The 16,659-nt window shown below is 42.3% G+C and overlaps 1 protein-coding gene across 2 annotated transcripts in view; it reads right to left on the bottom strand.

Annotated features, from left to right (window-relative positions):
- btbd11b (BTB (POZ) domain containing 11b) overlaps positions 1–16,659 on the bottom strand; it is a 131,171-nt gene that overhangs the window by 37,304 nt on the left and 77,208 nt on the right. For both annotated transcript variants that reach the window (XM_047389004.1, XM_047388996.1), the window contains exons 2-3: positions 16,332–16,484; positions 7,061–7,265 (exon numbers count right to left, since the gene is read on the bottom strand). In XM_047389004.1, the coding sequence (XP_047244960.1) occupies positions 7,061–7,265; positions 16,332–16,484 (358 nt within the window). The remainder of the gene's footprint in view (positions 1–7,060; positions 7,266–16,331; positions 16,485–16,659) is intronic.

Here is a 16,659-nt window from a genome sequence, read left to right as displayed (position 1 = left end):
AAGGAAAAAAGGTATAACTGTCATGATCTGCACCTGTTTGTGTGTCTGTTTGATGGCACTCACCGGATTTCTGCCTGGATGTTTTCTATCTCGTTTGCTGCCTGCTCCATGCCCGTTGACTCTATGATCCTGTCTTGTGTTGAATTGTAAGTCTTATTTCATTATTAAATACCTTATCACTTACCTTGTGGTTCCCTCATTGTTGTCTGCAGTTTGGTCCATAAGGCAGGCAGCACACATGGTAGAAAACAGGCTAGATATCCAGTGAGTGCCATCAAACAGAAACACAAACAGGTGCAGATCATGACAACAACATAACCGTTCTTATATATTTGCCACCAGCCAACCTAGTGTTGAAGCAATCAAAACTACAGTGCCTTGTAAAACTATTCACACCTGCAAAATTAAATTTACACTGCTCAAAAAAATAAAGGGAACACTTAAACAACACTATAACTCCAAGTAAATCAAACTTCTGTGAAATCAAACTGTCCACTTAGGAAGCAACACTGATTGACAATCAATTTCACATGTTGTTGTGCAAATGGAATAGACAACAGGGGGAAATCTTTGGCGATTAGCAAAACACACTCAATAAAGGAGTGGTTCTGCAGGTGGGGACCACAGACCACTTCTCAGTACTTATGCTTTCTGGCTGATGTTTTGGTCACTTTTGAATGTTGGTGGTGCTTTCACACTCGTGGTAGCATGAGACGGACTCTACAACCCACACAAGTGGCTCAGGTAGTGCAGCTCATCCAGGATGGCACATCAATGCGAGCTTCAAGAAGGTTTGCTGTGTCTGTCAGCGTAGTGTCCAGAGCCTGGAGGCGCTACCAGGAGACAGGCCAGTACACCAGGAGACGTGGAGGAGGACCCAGCAGCAGGACCTCTATCTCCACCTTTGTGCAAGAAGGAACAAGAGGAGCACTGCCAGAACCCTGCAAAATGACATCCAGCAGGCCACAAATGTGCATGTGTCTGCACAAACGGTTAGAAACCAACTCCATGAGGATGGTATGAGGGCCCGACGTCCACAAATGGGGGTTGTGCTCACAACCCAACACCGTGCAGGATGCTTGGCATTTGCCAGAGAACACCAGGATTGGCAAATTCGCCACTGGCGCCCTGTGCTCTTCACAGATGAAAGCAGGTTCACGCTGACCACATGTGACAGACGTGACAGAGTCTGGAGACACCATGGAGAGCGATCTGCTGCCTGCAACATCCTTCAACATGACCGGTTTGGCAGTGGGTCAGTAATGGTGTGGGGTGGCATTTCTTTGGAGGGCCACACTGCCCTCCATGTGTTCGCCAGAGGTAGCCTGACTGCCATTAGGTACTGAGATGAGATCCTCAGAACCCTTGTGAGACCATATGCTGGTGCGGTTGGACCTGGGTTCCTCCTAATGCAGGACCATGCTAGACCTCATGTGGCTGGAGTGTGTCAGCAGTTCCTGCAAGATGAAGACATTGAAGCTATGGACTGGCCCGCCCGTTCCCCAGACCTGAATCCGATTGAGCACATCTGGGACATCATGTCTCGCTCCATCCACCAACGTCACGTTGCACCACGGACTGTCCAGGAGTTGGCGGATGCTTTAGTCCAGATCTGGGAGGAGATCCCTCAGGAGACCATCTGCCGTCTCATCAGGACCATGCCCAGGTGTTGTAGGGAGGTCATACAGGCACGTGGAGGCCACACACAATACTGAGCCTAATTTTGACTTGTTTTAAGGACATTACATCAAAGTTGGATAGGCCTGTAGTGTGTTTTTCCACTTTAATTTTGTGTGTGACTCCAAATCCAGGCCTCCATTGGTTAATAAATTTGATTTCCATTGATGATTTTTGTGTGATTTTGTTGTCAGCACATTCAACTTTGTACACAACAAAGTATTCAATGAGAATATTTCATTCATTCAGATCTAGGATGTGTTATTTGAGTGTTCCCTTTATATTTTTGAGCAGTGTATGTTACTAGGATAATATGTGATAGACTAACAGAAAGTAGTACACAACAGCAAAGTAGATCAAAATACATAGTTTCAAAAATTCTTTCATAAATATAAATTTGAAAAGTGTGGTGTGCATTTGGCCTTGCCTTACACAGGAATTTTTAATGGCTTTCTTTGAACAATGCCCTCCTTCTTGCAATTCTCCCAAAAAATCTAAACTGGTTGAGTGTACCAACTAACTCTTGTCCTATGAATGATCTCCAACCTGAACTGTGGATCTTTGCCGCTTCTTTAGATTTTCAAAAGGCCTGTTGTGTGTGTGAAAATGTCTTGGTAGTTTTTTTTCATTTGTATAATACTCTTTATTTTTCATCTGATGGACTGAACAGTAAGATTTTCAAAGAATAGGATGTCATTTAATAACCTAAACTTTCTTTAAACATCTTTACCACTTTATCGCTGACCTGCCTGGTGTGGTCCTCGGTCTTCATGATTCTGTTTGCTTGCTCCAAAAAACATCTGAGGCCTTTACAGAACAGCTGGATTTATACACACACATAGTTTCTATTTACTAATTATATTACTTCTTAAGGCAGTTGGTTACATTGGATTTTATATAAGAGCATCAGAGTAAAAGGGACTGAAAACATAGGCACCTATGGGTGTAACAGTACACAAAAATAAACACAGTTTGGTACACGGTTAAGTCACGGTTTGGTATGTTTTCAAAAAACACAAGAAAAATAAAAAAGATATATGATTTTTTCATTTTTTTCATTTATTAAATTAATTTAAATTTCGTTCGTTCGTCGTCTTCCGCTTATCCAGGACCGGGTCGCGGGGGCAGCAGACTCAGCAGAGACGCCCAGACGTCCCTCTCTCCAGACACCTCCTCCAGCTCCTCCAGGGGGAGCCCAAGGCGTTCCCAGGCCAGCCGAGAGACATAGTCCCTCCAGCGTGTCCTGGGCCGTCCCCTGGGCCTCCTCCCAGTGGGACGTGCCTGGAACACCTCCCGAGGAAGGCGTCCAGGAGGCATCCGGTATAGATGCCCGAGCCACCTCAACTGGCTCCTCTCAATGTGGAGGAGCAGCGGCTCTACTCCGAGCTCCTCCCGGATGGCCGAGCTCCTCACCCCATCTCTAAGGGAGTGCCCGGCCACCCTACGGAGGAAGCTCATTTCAGCCGCTTGTATCCGTGATCTAGTTCTTTCGGTCATGACCCAAAGTTCATGGCCATAGGTGAGGGTAGGAACGTAGACCGACCAGTAAATTGAGAGCTTTGCTTTTCTGCTAAGCTCTCTCTTCACCACAATGGACCGGCACAGCGCCCCCATTACTGTGGCAGCTGCACCGATCCGTCTGTCAATCTCCCGCTCCATTCTTCCCTCACTCGTGAACAAGACCCCGAGATACTTAAACTCCTCCACTTGAGGCAGGAACTCCCCTCCAACCTGAAGAGGACAAGCCACCCTTTTCCGGTCGAGTACCATGGCCTCGGACTTGGAGGAGCTGATCCTCATCCCAGCCGCTTCACACTCGGCTGCGAACCGCCACAGCGCATGCTGTAGGTCTTGGCTAGAGGGGGCCAGCAGGACCACGTCATCCGCAAAAAGAAGAGACGAAATCCACTGGTCCCCAAACCAGACCCCCTCCGGCCCTTGGCTGCGTCTAGAAATCCTGTCCATAAAAGTTATGAACAGGACCGGCGACAAAGGGCAGCCCTGCCGGAGTCCAACATGCACTGGGAACAGGTCCGACTTAGTGCCGGCAATGCGGACCAAACTCCTGCTCCGCTCGTACAGGGACCGGATGGCCCCTAATAAAGGGCCCCCGATTCCATACTCCTGGAGCACCCCCCACAGGGCATCACGAGGGACACAGTCGAATGCCTTCTCCAGGTCCACAAAACACATGTGAACCGGTTGGGCAAACTCCCATGAACCCTCGAGCACCCTGTAGAGGGTATAGAGCTGGTCCAGTGTTCCACAGCTGGGACGAAAACCACACTGTTCCTCCTGAAGCCGAGGTTCGACTATCGGTCGGACTCTCCTCTCCAATACCCTGGCGTAGGCCTTACCAGGGAGGCTGAGGAGTGTGATCCCCCTGTAGTTGGAACACACCCTCCGGTCCCCCTTCTTATAAAGGGGGACTACCACCCCAGTCTGCCAGTCCAGAGGCACTGTCCCCGACCGCCACGCAATGTTAAAGAGGCGTGTCAACCATGACAGCCCTACAACATCCAGACACTTGAGGTACTCAGGGCGGATCTCATCCACCCCGAAAGCCCTGCCACCGTGGAGCTTTATAACCACCTCGGTGACTTCAGCCTGGGTGATGAAAGAGTCCAACCCCGAGTCCCCAGCCTCTGTTTCCACCACGGAATGCGTGATGGCAGGATTGAGGAGATCCTCGAAGTACTCCTTCCACCGCCCGATAATGTCCTCAGTCGAGGTAAGCAGTCTCCCGCCCCCACTATAAACAGTGTTGGCAAAGCACTGCTTCCCCCTCTTGAGGCACCGGACGGTTTGCCAGAATCGCTTCGAGGCCAACCGGTAGTCCTTCTCCATGGCCTCACCGAACTCTTCCCAGGCCCGAGTTTTTGCCTCTGCCACAGCCCGGGCCGCAGCACGCTTGGCCTCACGGTACCCGTCAGCCGACTCAGGAGTCCCACAAGCCAACCACAGCCGATAGGACTCCTTCTTCAGCTTTACAGCATCCCTTACTGCCGGTGTCCACCACCGGGTTCTGGGATTGCCGCCACGACAGGCACCGCAGACCTTACGGCCACAGCTATGGGCAGCAGCATCGACAATAGATGCAGAGAACATGGTTCACTCGGACTCTATGTCTCCAACATCCCCCGGGATCTGGTCGAAGCTCTCCCGGAGGTGGGAGTTGAATACATCCCTGGCCGAGGGCTCCGCCAGGCGTTCCCAGCAGACCCTCACTATGCGCTTGGGCCTGCCGAGTCTGTCCGGCTTTCTCCTCCTCCAGCGGATCCAACTCACCACCAGGTGATGATCAGTGGACAGCTCAGCCCCTCTCTTCACCCGATTGTCCAAAACATGCGGCCGAAGGTCTGATGATACGACAACAAAGTCGATCATCGACCTCCTGCCTAGGGTGTCCTGGTGCCAAGTGCACTGATGGACACCCTTATGTTTGAACATGGTGTTCGTTATGGACAATCCGTGACTAGCACAGAAGTCCAATAACAAAACACCACTCGGATTCAGATCGGGGAGGCCATTCCTCCCGATCACGCCTCTCCAGGTGTCACTGTCGTTCCCCACGTGGGCGTTGAAGTCCCCCAGCAGAATAATGGAGTCCCCGGGAGGGGCACTATCCAGCACCCCCGACAGGGACGCCAAGAAGGCAGGGTACTCTGCACTACCACTCGGCCCGTAGACTGAAATGATAGTCAGAGACCTCTCCCCAACCCGAAGGCGCAGGGATACAACCCTCTCATCCACTGGGGTAAACCCCAACACGAGACGGCTGAGCTGGGGGGCAACAAGCAAACCCACACCAGCCCGCCGCCTCTCCCCGTGGGCCACTCCAGAGTAGAAGAGAGTCCAACCCCTCTCAAGGAGATGGGTTCCAGAGCCCACGCTGTGCGTGGAGGCGAGCCCGACTATTTCTAGTCGATATCTCTCGACCTCCCGCACAAGCTCAGGCTCCTTCCCCCCCAGCGAGGTGACATTCCACGTCCCTAGAGCCAGCCTAGGCATCCGGGGATCGGGCCGTTGAGGTCTCCACCTTCGTCCGCCACCCAATCCTCTTTGCACCGGTCCCTCACGGTTCCCCCTGCAGGTGGTGGGCCCACTGGGGGATGGCCTCGCGTCTCTCGTTCGGGCTTGGCCCGGCCGGGTCCCGCGAGGAGCAACCCGGCCACCAGGCGCTCTCCGACGAGTCCCGACCCCAGGCCTGGCTCCAGGGTCGGACCCCGGCTCCGCCGTACCGGGCGACGTCACGTGCCTCGATATTGTGTTCTTCATGAGGGGTTCTTGAACCATTCTTTGTCTGACCCATCACCTAGAACCTGTTTGCCATGGGAGACCCTACCAGGGGCATTTAGGCCCCAGACAACATAGCCTCTAGGATCATTTGAGCACTCAAACCCCTCCACCACATTAAGGTGACGGTTCAAGGAGGGGTTAATTTAAATTTGATTATGTTTAAAAACTTATAAAAGTACAGAACTGACTCAAGATTTGGTTGTTTTTTTTTCACTGATAATATAGAGATAGAGACAGACAGACCGACCGACCGACCTGCAAACAGCCAGCATTAATGTTTAGGAGCTTTTAAATAAGACTGTGCCTATATCTGAGAAATACATTTGTTTAAACCACTTTAGAGGTGTTTTGAGATGTGCATGCAAAGCTGTTAGGACAATCCTATCTCACCAACAGAGATTCCTCCATTTTGCATTTTATACAATGTATGGAGATGGAGTTTGGTCTGACTGAATGCTTCAGGTAGCCATTTGTTCATCAACTGATTTTTTTTTTCCAGTGTCTGTGATGTTTCAGATGCACTGAAGTTGTCTCAGGTGAGTTAATCAGTTAAGTTTAGAGTGAGCTACGTACCTTATTGCTGTTGAAAAATGCATACACTGACAACGTTTTTTGGTTTTGTCCACATTTGTCCACATAGCAGCATTTAGTTATAGCTGGGAGTCCTCTCTGTTTTGTTTTGCTGTCACCTTTTAAAGCTGTGCTATGGAGCATTGCATTGCACACTTAGTTTTGCAACATAATGTGAAAAGGTTTCAAAATGTGTAAATTCATTTTCAAAGTGCTGTCAACAAAACCCAAGTGACAGTTTCCCCTGGGAAATAAACCATCATGATTTCTTTTGTAGTGACTTTGTGTCATTCTAGTCCAGGAGTCAGAGTATTTTTAAAGGCTTTGCATCTCTTGACCTTTGAACATAAGGGCACATAGTCTCATACTGAACTGCCAAAGCTGTAACTATCCATTCAGGTTTTAGGCAGTTGCAGAAATACTGAGTGGCTCCAATCTCTTTCTTTTTCTTGCTCTGTAACCTTTCATTCAGTTTTTAAAAGAATACTTGCATTTAATCAAGTCTGGGTCTCACCTCTCTGTTTGTAAGGTAACCTTGGAGGGCTCAACGTTGGGGTTTTCCCACTCCATGTGAGGGCAGTGCATAAAGTAGCATAGTGTGTAGATCGCTTCAGGCGCCCAGTGAATCATACAGCTCTTGTGGTGAAGTGGCGTTCCATTGCTGGGATTCTTCATGTATAGTGGCTGAAGGTAGTGCATGGCTCTGGACACAAGGTCACCTGTGCAAAAACAAAGGTAAACCAAAGAGCTTTGAAAAAAGGATTCATTAGCACAACGATTAGAGAAGAAGGAGAAAATAATTTTTGTAAAGTTCAGAAGAGATTGGGAGAACTATTATAACCAGAATAGCATCCTTTAAAAGGAGAACATTTATAAAGACCGGTTACTCTCAGCTATGCATAATCTGTAATGCTCATATTCAGCTTACATTCAACTTTAAAAATGAAAGCTTGATGTTCAAAAATTTCTGTTCAGCACCTGTTTTTGCTATGTTTCAATTCAGGATTGATACATCATCCTGCAGTAAGTGACGTTCATCAGAAGGAGAAGTGTGAATTAAAGGTTTCTTTCACACAGAGCCCACGTTTCATGGAAACATGATGACTGTGGCACCTTCGTTATTGTGTCTTATTGAAAACGTTCTGTATTATTACAGTGTGGATTCAAATCCCATTTCACTGAATTCAGTCAGGTTCCTGTTGCTGCTCCTTCCTGTCCAGACCCACAGGCCTAGAAGTAAATGTAATAACATTCTGAAGCAAATAAGATAAGTATAAATTATAAAAACAGATGCTGTGATGAATCAATCCGGTCATTCTGAAACAAGGCACAGGTCTGTGCCTACACAACAAAGAGTGTGAACAAAACATTCATTCTCATTCTCAAAGGCAAAGTGGTTTGTTTAACTTTAAAATTACACCTTTTATTGCATGCCAAGATTCCATTTAGCCTCAACAATGTGCGAGGCAAGTGTGAAAAGGATGCCTGAGTGAAGGAAGCGCATTCATGCAATAAAGTCAATCTCTCAGCCGTCGTGTAAGATTTTAGGTTTTATCTTGTTAAAACAAGTTACGAGACAATTTATTGTAATAGGCCAACACAAATAAGCACATAATTGTGACGTGAAAGAAAAATAATCCATGAATCTCTCTTTTTTACAAATAGAAATATGAAAAGAGTGTCATGGATTTGTATTTAGCTCCATTTATTCCGAAATCACTACATGAAATCCAGCAGTTCATGTGCCTGCAGAAGTCACCTAATGTTCAGGGATCAGGAAAAGGAAAATGTTGTTGAAAGGATTTAAACCAGGGTTAGGTTATAAACAATATCGTAAGATCTGAACATCTAAATCTATCTCCTGAAAATGAAAAGAGTATGGCACAAATTCAGATCTACTGACTAAGCTACCGACTAAGAGGTCCATGGTCACTCTGGAGGAGCTGTAGTAATCTGATGACCAGACTATTATAAGTCATGCACAAATTTGGCTTTCAGGTTGGCAAGCAGAAAGCTAAAGTTAAATGAAAGCTGTACGAAATTCCATTTGTAGTTAGCCACAATCCATGTAGCAAACATGTGGAAGAAGGTGCTCTATCATATGAAACCAAAATAGAACTTGTTGGCAAACCTACTAAATGCTACATGTGGCAAAACACTGCACATCACCCTGAACACAACATCCCCACTAAGTAACATCATCCTGGCACCATCATGCTTCAGGGATGCTGCTCCTCCGAAGAAATAGAAAACCTGGTCAGAGTTAACGGGAAAATGGATGGTGCTACAAACTGGACAATCCGAGGACAAAACCTGCTCAGTGCTGCAAATGAATTGAGACTGTGGACATTGTCCCACAGAAAGTTCACCTTCCAGTGGGACAATGTCCCTAAACAGTTACAGTTACGCCCAAGATTATTCATCCCCTTGGCAGAATTAGGTGTGTCTTCGGACTGGAAGTAATAATAACCTTTTGGTGTCCCAAGATAAAATATTAAAATACTAGAGTAAACATGCAAAAAGTTGGACAGCAAATATAATTATTTTTATGCTCCTTTTCAATTAAAGATACCTGTTCCATTTATGTTCAGAAACAAACTAATTTGTTGAAGGAAAGTAAATTTAGATCAAAATATGCCGGGGGTATGAATAGGTTTGGGCTTAACTGTAAAATGGAATAGTTAAACCTAGACATAATACTATATTCGTAAGTTCCAGTCAGAGTCCAAACCGAAATCAAACTGAGAATCCGTGACAAGATAACAAATTAATGTTCATAGACGCTTTCTGTCTGATTTGACCAAGCTTAAGCTATTTTGTGAAAAAGAAATGGGTAAACATTTCAGTCTGTAGTTGTGCAAAACCCAGAGGGTCATAACATAAAAGACTAGCAGCAGCCTTACAGTGAAAGGTGGTTTCACAAAGTATTGACTTGTGGGGTTAAAAACTACTAATGCACACCACATTTTTCAGATTTTCATTCCTACGCCATTTGTGCCTTTGTATGCCAACAGATTTGTGTTGATCTACCATAAAATCTTAATGGAATACATAGAAGTTTGTGGTTGTAAAACCAGAAAATGTGAAACGGTTCAATGGGTTGTGAATACCTTAGCAAGACCCTGTGTGTACACAGCTTAACAAACTAAAGCATCAACATCTTTAAGAACATGCATGTATCTGAAAGCTTTTACAGGGTAATTAATTCATCAACATACGAGAAGAAGAGGATACACACAATATTGCCTTTTTTTTAGGGGCAACAGCCGTCTTTGTTTTAAACAAATATTGAATTTTCTTTGCACAAAAAAGAAAAAGAAATGCGTGAGTACGAGCGCTTTAACCCATGAGACGTTTTATAAACGATGGCTCCTTCAAGGCTAGTAGCAAACAATGCCACACCCACACACAATCAACAAAGATGTTTTACTTTAGGGATTGATGGATAATTGTATAAGAACAAGATTGAAAGTATGATCTTTAGACATTTTGAATTTTTCTCTAAAACATGATGGATTCATTAAATTAATTTCCCCGTGGGGAAATAAACAGATATAAACCAAGCTTTCTCTTAGCATTTTGATGAATGGGTTGTCCCTGCATTGTGCAGCTGCTGAAACGGTCACAGATTCTGTTTCAATTATTTGCTGCCATGCGGCCGTGATTACATTTAATGGGTGCCTGTGGCCGTCTCGCCTCAAAAAGATGCAGAGCCATTCTTCCTGCTGTTCGTTTCTTCCATCTGAAAAGGCTTTATGCCTATGACTTGAGAGTAAAATGATTCTTTTGAGAGTGTGTGTTTATTGTTAAACATATCTGCTTTGTTTTTTCCCCCACTTCACATCAATGTGAAGATCTGTGGTAGGAACAAGCATACAAACTTTTTTCCTGCTAGCAATTGGACGCATAGATTCATAGCATCCAGTTTTCATCATTCTTTCAAACCAGGACTCTCTATGGTCCTGCAATGTATTTTTCTCAGTTTTACCAAAGCCTTGAGGTTTTCAACATGTGTACAGTTGGAGTTTAGATGCAGGGGGGGTTGTATGTGAGTTAACATCAATATCCGCAATATTTACCCACCGATTATTCCAATGCTAACTGGTAATAATTTCTTAAAAATACCACTCTTGACAAACCAGAACATCACAAAGACACAGTGGTGTAAATTTATTGACCAATTATGTCAATTTTGTTAACTTTTGCTGATTCTTTCTCCTAAAATCAAAGTATAATGACGTAATTTAAAACTTTGCTCAGAGGTCAAACTTATTCTCTTGAAATAAAAAACAATGTGTTAACATTTTGAACCAAAAGGCATAAAATGTTTCCTATCAGCCTCTGATGTTTTCCCCGACATGTGGTTTTAGCGTTTTACTGCTTCCACAGAGAAATGATCTTTTTAAAAGCCACTAGTGAGAGAACTGATGGCCATTAATAGCAACCCTCTTAGCTCCTGAGGGAGATGCTTATAAAAAATGTCATTTTCTGTCCCTTTAGACCTGAAAACTACTGGATTAGACTAAAGGAGAGAGAGGAATCAATTTTAGCAAATGGCCAAACGAGCTATGAATTAATGTTCACTAACAGATAAATCACCATGTTTCCAGAAATGTTTAAGTAGCTTTATTAAGTGTTTAAAGGAGACAGTAAAGATAGCAATGATGTATTAAAATATTACAATATAAAAACTCAAACAAGTGTCTGATATTAAAATTATATTGTATTTAAAATAGACATTTAATTACCACTTTCATGTCCCTAGTGTGTCTGTAAGGAGAAATTATTAAATAGTTCTAAATAAAAACTGGTTTATTGTTAATGTTGTGAATCTAAACCATTTCTCTTAACTAGTGAGTGTATTTGTCCCAGTTTCTCTAATCCACACAGGGTCACAATTTTAGATACAATTTGTGATCAGTCTTTTTAGAAATGGTGATTTATGATGATTGGTTTCCTGGCATGGGCACTAGTTAAAGCACGGTCCATAAAGTTTAAACATGGTTTAGGTCAAGTCCATTCCAGAAGCTTACTGCTAGCCACATGTATCTATTCCAAAAACAATTTTGATGTGTTTATACAGACATCGTCCTGCTGGAAAATCCAACTGTGTCCAGGTTACAACCATTTAATTGATGATCTAAGGTGAGGTTAAAGATTTGGAGAGAGTCCCCCTTCTTCAATTTTCCATTCACTTTAGCAATGCACCAGCACCATGAAATAGGCCATAGCATGATACCACCACCAACATGCTTGGTAGTTGGTAGAGTGTTTTTTGCTTTGAAAGACTTACCCTGACTCATCCATCTTACTGTCCTTTTGGCCGAATACCTCAATCTTTGATGCATCTGACCATAAAACATGCCCACAACTGACCATAAAATGCCACACAATGTGGCCACAAAGGGGAGGCCTATTGAAAGAGGACAGTAGAAACTTATGAGTAAGGGATTTAAAGAGGTCTCAAAAAAATCTTATCAGCCGATTCAAAAAATTGTAGAAGACATTTAAAAGAAGGACCAACACCCATGCTCCAGCATCACCCTGAGCACAGATTGTAAGATACTATAGGAACTTTCTAAAAATCCTCAAATATTGTCACAGTACTTACAGCAGCCTCTTGTCACTTTTTTCTGGGAAATGCATGCCTCTTTCATCAGTAAGAGATTGGACAAGTTTAACTTTCATAGAAGATTTCCAATGAGGAAATCCCTGCTCTCTAAGCAAAACATAAAGGCCATAATAATATTTGCCAGAGATAATCAGAATCAGCTTTATTGCCAAGTTTGTACAGACAAACAAAAGGAAAATTACTCTGATATACTTTGCTGTCAATAATAAAGAATAGCCTTTTAAAGGTACATATTTACATTTAGAAGGATTTCTGAAATAATGGGCAGATGAGTCTAAATTTAATGACCTGGGCACCAGAAGATTTCCCAGGAAAAAAAACACAAACCAACTGTAAAGAATGGAGATGGACAGGTCAAGGTTTGGGGATGCTATGCTTCATTGGGACCTGGACAGCTCACCACAGTATAAATCCATTATGGTTTCTACTGTGATGGAGGGTGTTTGAGGAAAAATGTGAAATCACCTATTAAAAATTAAAGTTGAAGCAAAACTGGACTGGACTGGAAGGTAAAGAGTCAGGGAAACATTCCTCAGACCAATGTAGGAGACTGGTAGGTGGCTATAAGACACGTCTCACTGACGTTATTCCAAAAGGGGTATTTATTCTTTTATGTCTATTCTTTCATAAGGAAAACAAGGTTTTTTTTTGTTTCTCAAGTGCAATTAAATTACTTTCTTTTCCAGAGATAAAAAAAATTACAATGGACATAAATGTATGAAAATTTTGTAATAAATAACTGAATATTAATGTGCTGTCCTAATCTCTTAATGACTGTATGTCCATTTACATTTATATATTAATATATCTGCATTTTTATTATTAGATTTCAATTCCAGCTGAATGACATTATCATGGTTAATGGTGAATTTCACATATAAAATTAAAAAATTGTGTGCTTGGTCAACAGTACACATTTATGCACTGCATGTCTTGATCAGTACACCAGCCTGAATCAAGTTAGTGTTTAGTATATAAATGTTTTTATTTTCAAAGCAGAACAACTCCTGATAGCCCATTTAACCAACATCAACCTGCTTTTACATTATGTTGTTTATAGGTTTTCACACATATGGAATTTAAAAACTCTACGTTTGCTTCTTTGGTTTATCCAAATTAATTGTAATAACATGCAGGATATACAGTTCATCTTGAGTGCTAATGACACATTAGCACAATTTGAAGGACTATCATTTTAAAATATGTTAATGTGACATTTCAGCAGGAGAAAAATACACAGGCGGAATAAGTGGAAAAAAATTAATCTGAGCCTAAATGCCAGAGCAGAAGATTGTCTGCTCTTTTCCTATATCATATTTGTAGAAGATCAAACTCAACACCCTTCTCCATTGGTATGTTAAATTCTTATTATTATACTTTTTCTCAATTATTAATTTTGTCTCCACTTGAATTGTGTGGCTGCAAATTTGTCTAAGTGGTGGTATCATCCATCAGCAGCTCTGTAGAGGCACAGTTTGTTTGCAGTGCCAACACCACAGAACGGATCCCAGTTTGACCTCATCAATAAATAGGACTGGCAATTTGCCCTGTTGCTTCTGCTCCTCAGTTCTGAGAAAAACATACAGAGAGGAATTGGCTCGATGTTTATTGTCATGATAAATGTTTACACTGGATTTACACTGACTACTTTCCCAGTTTTCATGAAACTGGGAAAGCTCAGAAGTTTGATTTTTACCCGTCCTGTCAGTTTTCTGGAATAACTTGCAGAGCTGCATGCTAACTCTAACAAAACGTCTCAACACAGCCAAAGAACACTCTATTTTAGAGATTAGAAATGATTATTTCAAACTTAGACATTGTGCATTCAGTTATTTGCAGCACAGCTTACTGCAGTGGATATGCTGTAGCTTTATAAACATTTTCCCTTAAAACAGAACAGAAAGGAAGGAACGTTTGTCATGATTTGAGTATATTAGAATATTTCAGTAAACTATAATCTGTAACTTTCAATTAAAAAAATTATGTAAAAACTATTATAATCTAAATGAAACTCGTAAAGCTTATGTTAATCAATTCAAACTGTATAAACATTGTCAAAAATAATTGTAATGCCCATTATTCTTTGAATAATGAGTACATTGTAAGGTGACAGATATTCAATTAATGTTTGGAGGACTTGTCAAATGTATAAGCCAGACTCATTCATTTTATTGAATGCTTGTGGTTCATTATAATGGCTGTCACTGACAATGCAACTCCCTCTAATTCATATTCACTGCCCATAAAATAGGCTGGGATTAGGCCACCATGATGGACAGACAGACACTATTTAGAATCTATTGTTTTCAAGGGAGCAGAAACAATAGGTTTATACTGTATTTGCTCCCAAACTGCTGCCTGCAGGTTGGGGTAAGTCTCTGCCTCAAGTGAAGGAGTCACAGCTTCGGAAAACATTGCGATTCCTTAGAATAAAGTGGAGTGTAATGGTTGGGAGACAGATGTCAGAGTTTATTGGATCTGTTACCTTCATGATCTCACCTTGGATAAGCAGAAGAAAATGCATGAATGAATAGATCTATTGTTTTGTGAAATACACATCTTAAAAAAGATTAAAAGAACTGCAATCCATGGTGGTGCTTGAAGAAAGACAGGGATCCAGTTAAGTTGTTTAAACTATAATAATCTATTTAAATTATTGTTCGCAACCATCACCTTGTGGGCATCATTTTTTGGTAAAATTGATAAAAAGCAGAATTTTCAACCTGCAGCGGCTGGAAAGAAAATCACCTACTGAAAGTCATGGTGAGCTACATGGTAGAGCAGTTACATACTGTTGCATTACACCAAGAAGGTTCTTTTTATCCTGGCTGGAATATTTTTTTATGTTCTCCCTGTTCATGCTGGTTGTGCTCCTTCCTACAGACCACATGCATGTTTGGTTAACTAGATACTTGCTCTTAGTTGTGTGTGTGAGGGTGCAACATGTCTTTGTGTTGCTTTTGTTTTGTTGTGTATGTGACAGAAAAACAGGAATCCAATTCAGGAGATGGTGGAGCTAAAAATGGAAAGATGGATTTTAGTAGTGAAAAGGATGGACGAGCATGAATATATGAGTATTTGTATGTACTTGTATTTAACATGTATTATGTTTTTACCTGGCCTGACACCAAACATGAAAGCCAGCATTTAAATCATACCATACAATGCATCTCTATCGTTGTGGATGATTCTTCAACTATAAAATAAGAATTGGTCTCTCAGATCACTCTGGACTTTGAAAAAGAAATAGAGGGAATAAGAATATTTTGAATTGAACTTGTACATATAAAAAATGTTTGATAAGGGTGAAATATCCTGACAGTGGAGTTTGAAGGAAAGAAGAAAAGAGGAAGAACAAGGAACATTTCAGGGATTCTATTGACTGTGCTCAAGAACATAAAGTCAGACAGGTAGGTATAGAGGATAAGGGAGATTTTCAGCATTAAAACATTTTTAGTTTTCCACTCAGGCATATCATCCTTTCCTAATGTGCATCTTAGAGGGTACAAAAATCCAAGAACATTATCAGGTATCTTAGAGCTTCAGAACCCCTACTTGCAAGACAGGTATTGGGCTTGGCAGCTTAATCAAGACTCAGGTAGCAGCTGGTTGTTTTAGTCAATCATGAATTTTCCAATGAATCCGTGAGGATGGTGCTGTGACCATTGAAGAAGGGTTTATGATTCGTGTGATTTGCCTCGGATATCAAAGGGTGGATTTGGGAATGGCATGAGCCTCAAATTGAACCTACTGTAGTTGCAAGTTGGAAAACCAGCAGGCTTTGCTGCTTATTGTGATCAGTAACCAGACTACTTGCCATTAGCACTGCAAGCAGATAAAAATGTATTCCTGTCTATTCCATCCATTCAAACGGTAAAGGATTATTGTCTCAGACAAAGATTTCTCAGTATTTTATGTGCCACCTAAACAATGAGTAGAGAATAAAAACACTTTACTTGCTCAATTCTTCTATGCATAGCATTAATATTGAATCTGAGTTTGGGACTGGCCAGGGATCTTCTACATTTAATTTTTAGAGTACATATAAGATGCATTATTCAATAATCCTTTTTAAATTCAGAGTTTTTATGTCCTAGCCATACATTCTCTACATATGTCTCACAAAAAGCCTACAAATACATCTAAAACTTACTGAGTTCAGAGATGCTGCCCACCCTTGTGGCCAGTAAGCATTGTTCAATGGAGCGCAGCTCGGTTTGACTGTAGAAGTTTCCCTCCCCGCACTTCCCCGCTCTGTGCTGCTGCTCCCTGTGAACAGTCAGACCCTCCGGAAGGCTGAGCACACCTGAGGGGAGAAAGGAAATGGATTGAGCATTTCATTGAGCATCGGTGCAGGTAAACAAGTAAGCAAGAATTTAAATATCATTCTAGATAAAGTTACAGTGACTTGCAAGAGTGCCCATGGTTTTCAACATTTATAAAAATAATATCTGAAAAGTGTGGTGTATTTGTGGTCAGTG

The sequence above is a fragment of the Girardinichthys multiradiatus genome, chromosome 2, assembly GCF_021462225.1.
Source record: "Girardinichthys multiradiatus isolate DD_20200921_A chromosome 2, DD_fGirMul_XY1, whole genome shotgun sequence".
Taxonomy (NCBI): domain Eukaryota; kingdom Metazoa; phylum Chordata; class Actinopteri; order Cyprinodontiformes; family Goodeidae; genus Girardinichthys; species Girardinichthys multiradiatus.
This window is presented reverse-complemented; position numbering and strand designations above follow the sequence as displayed.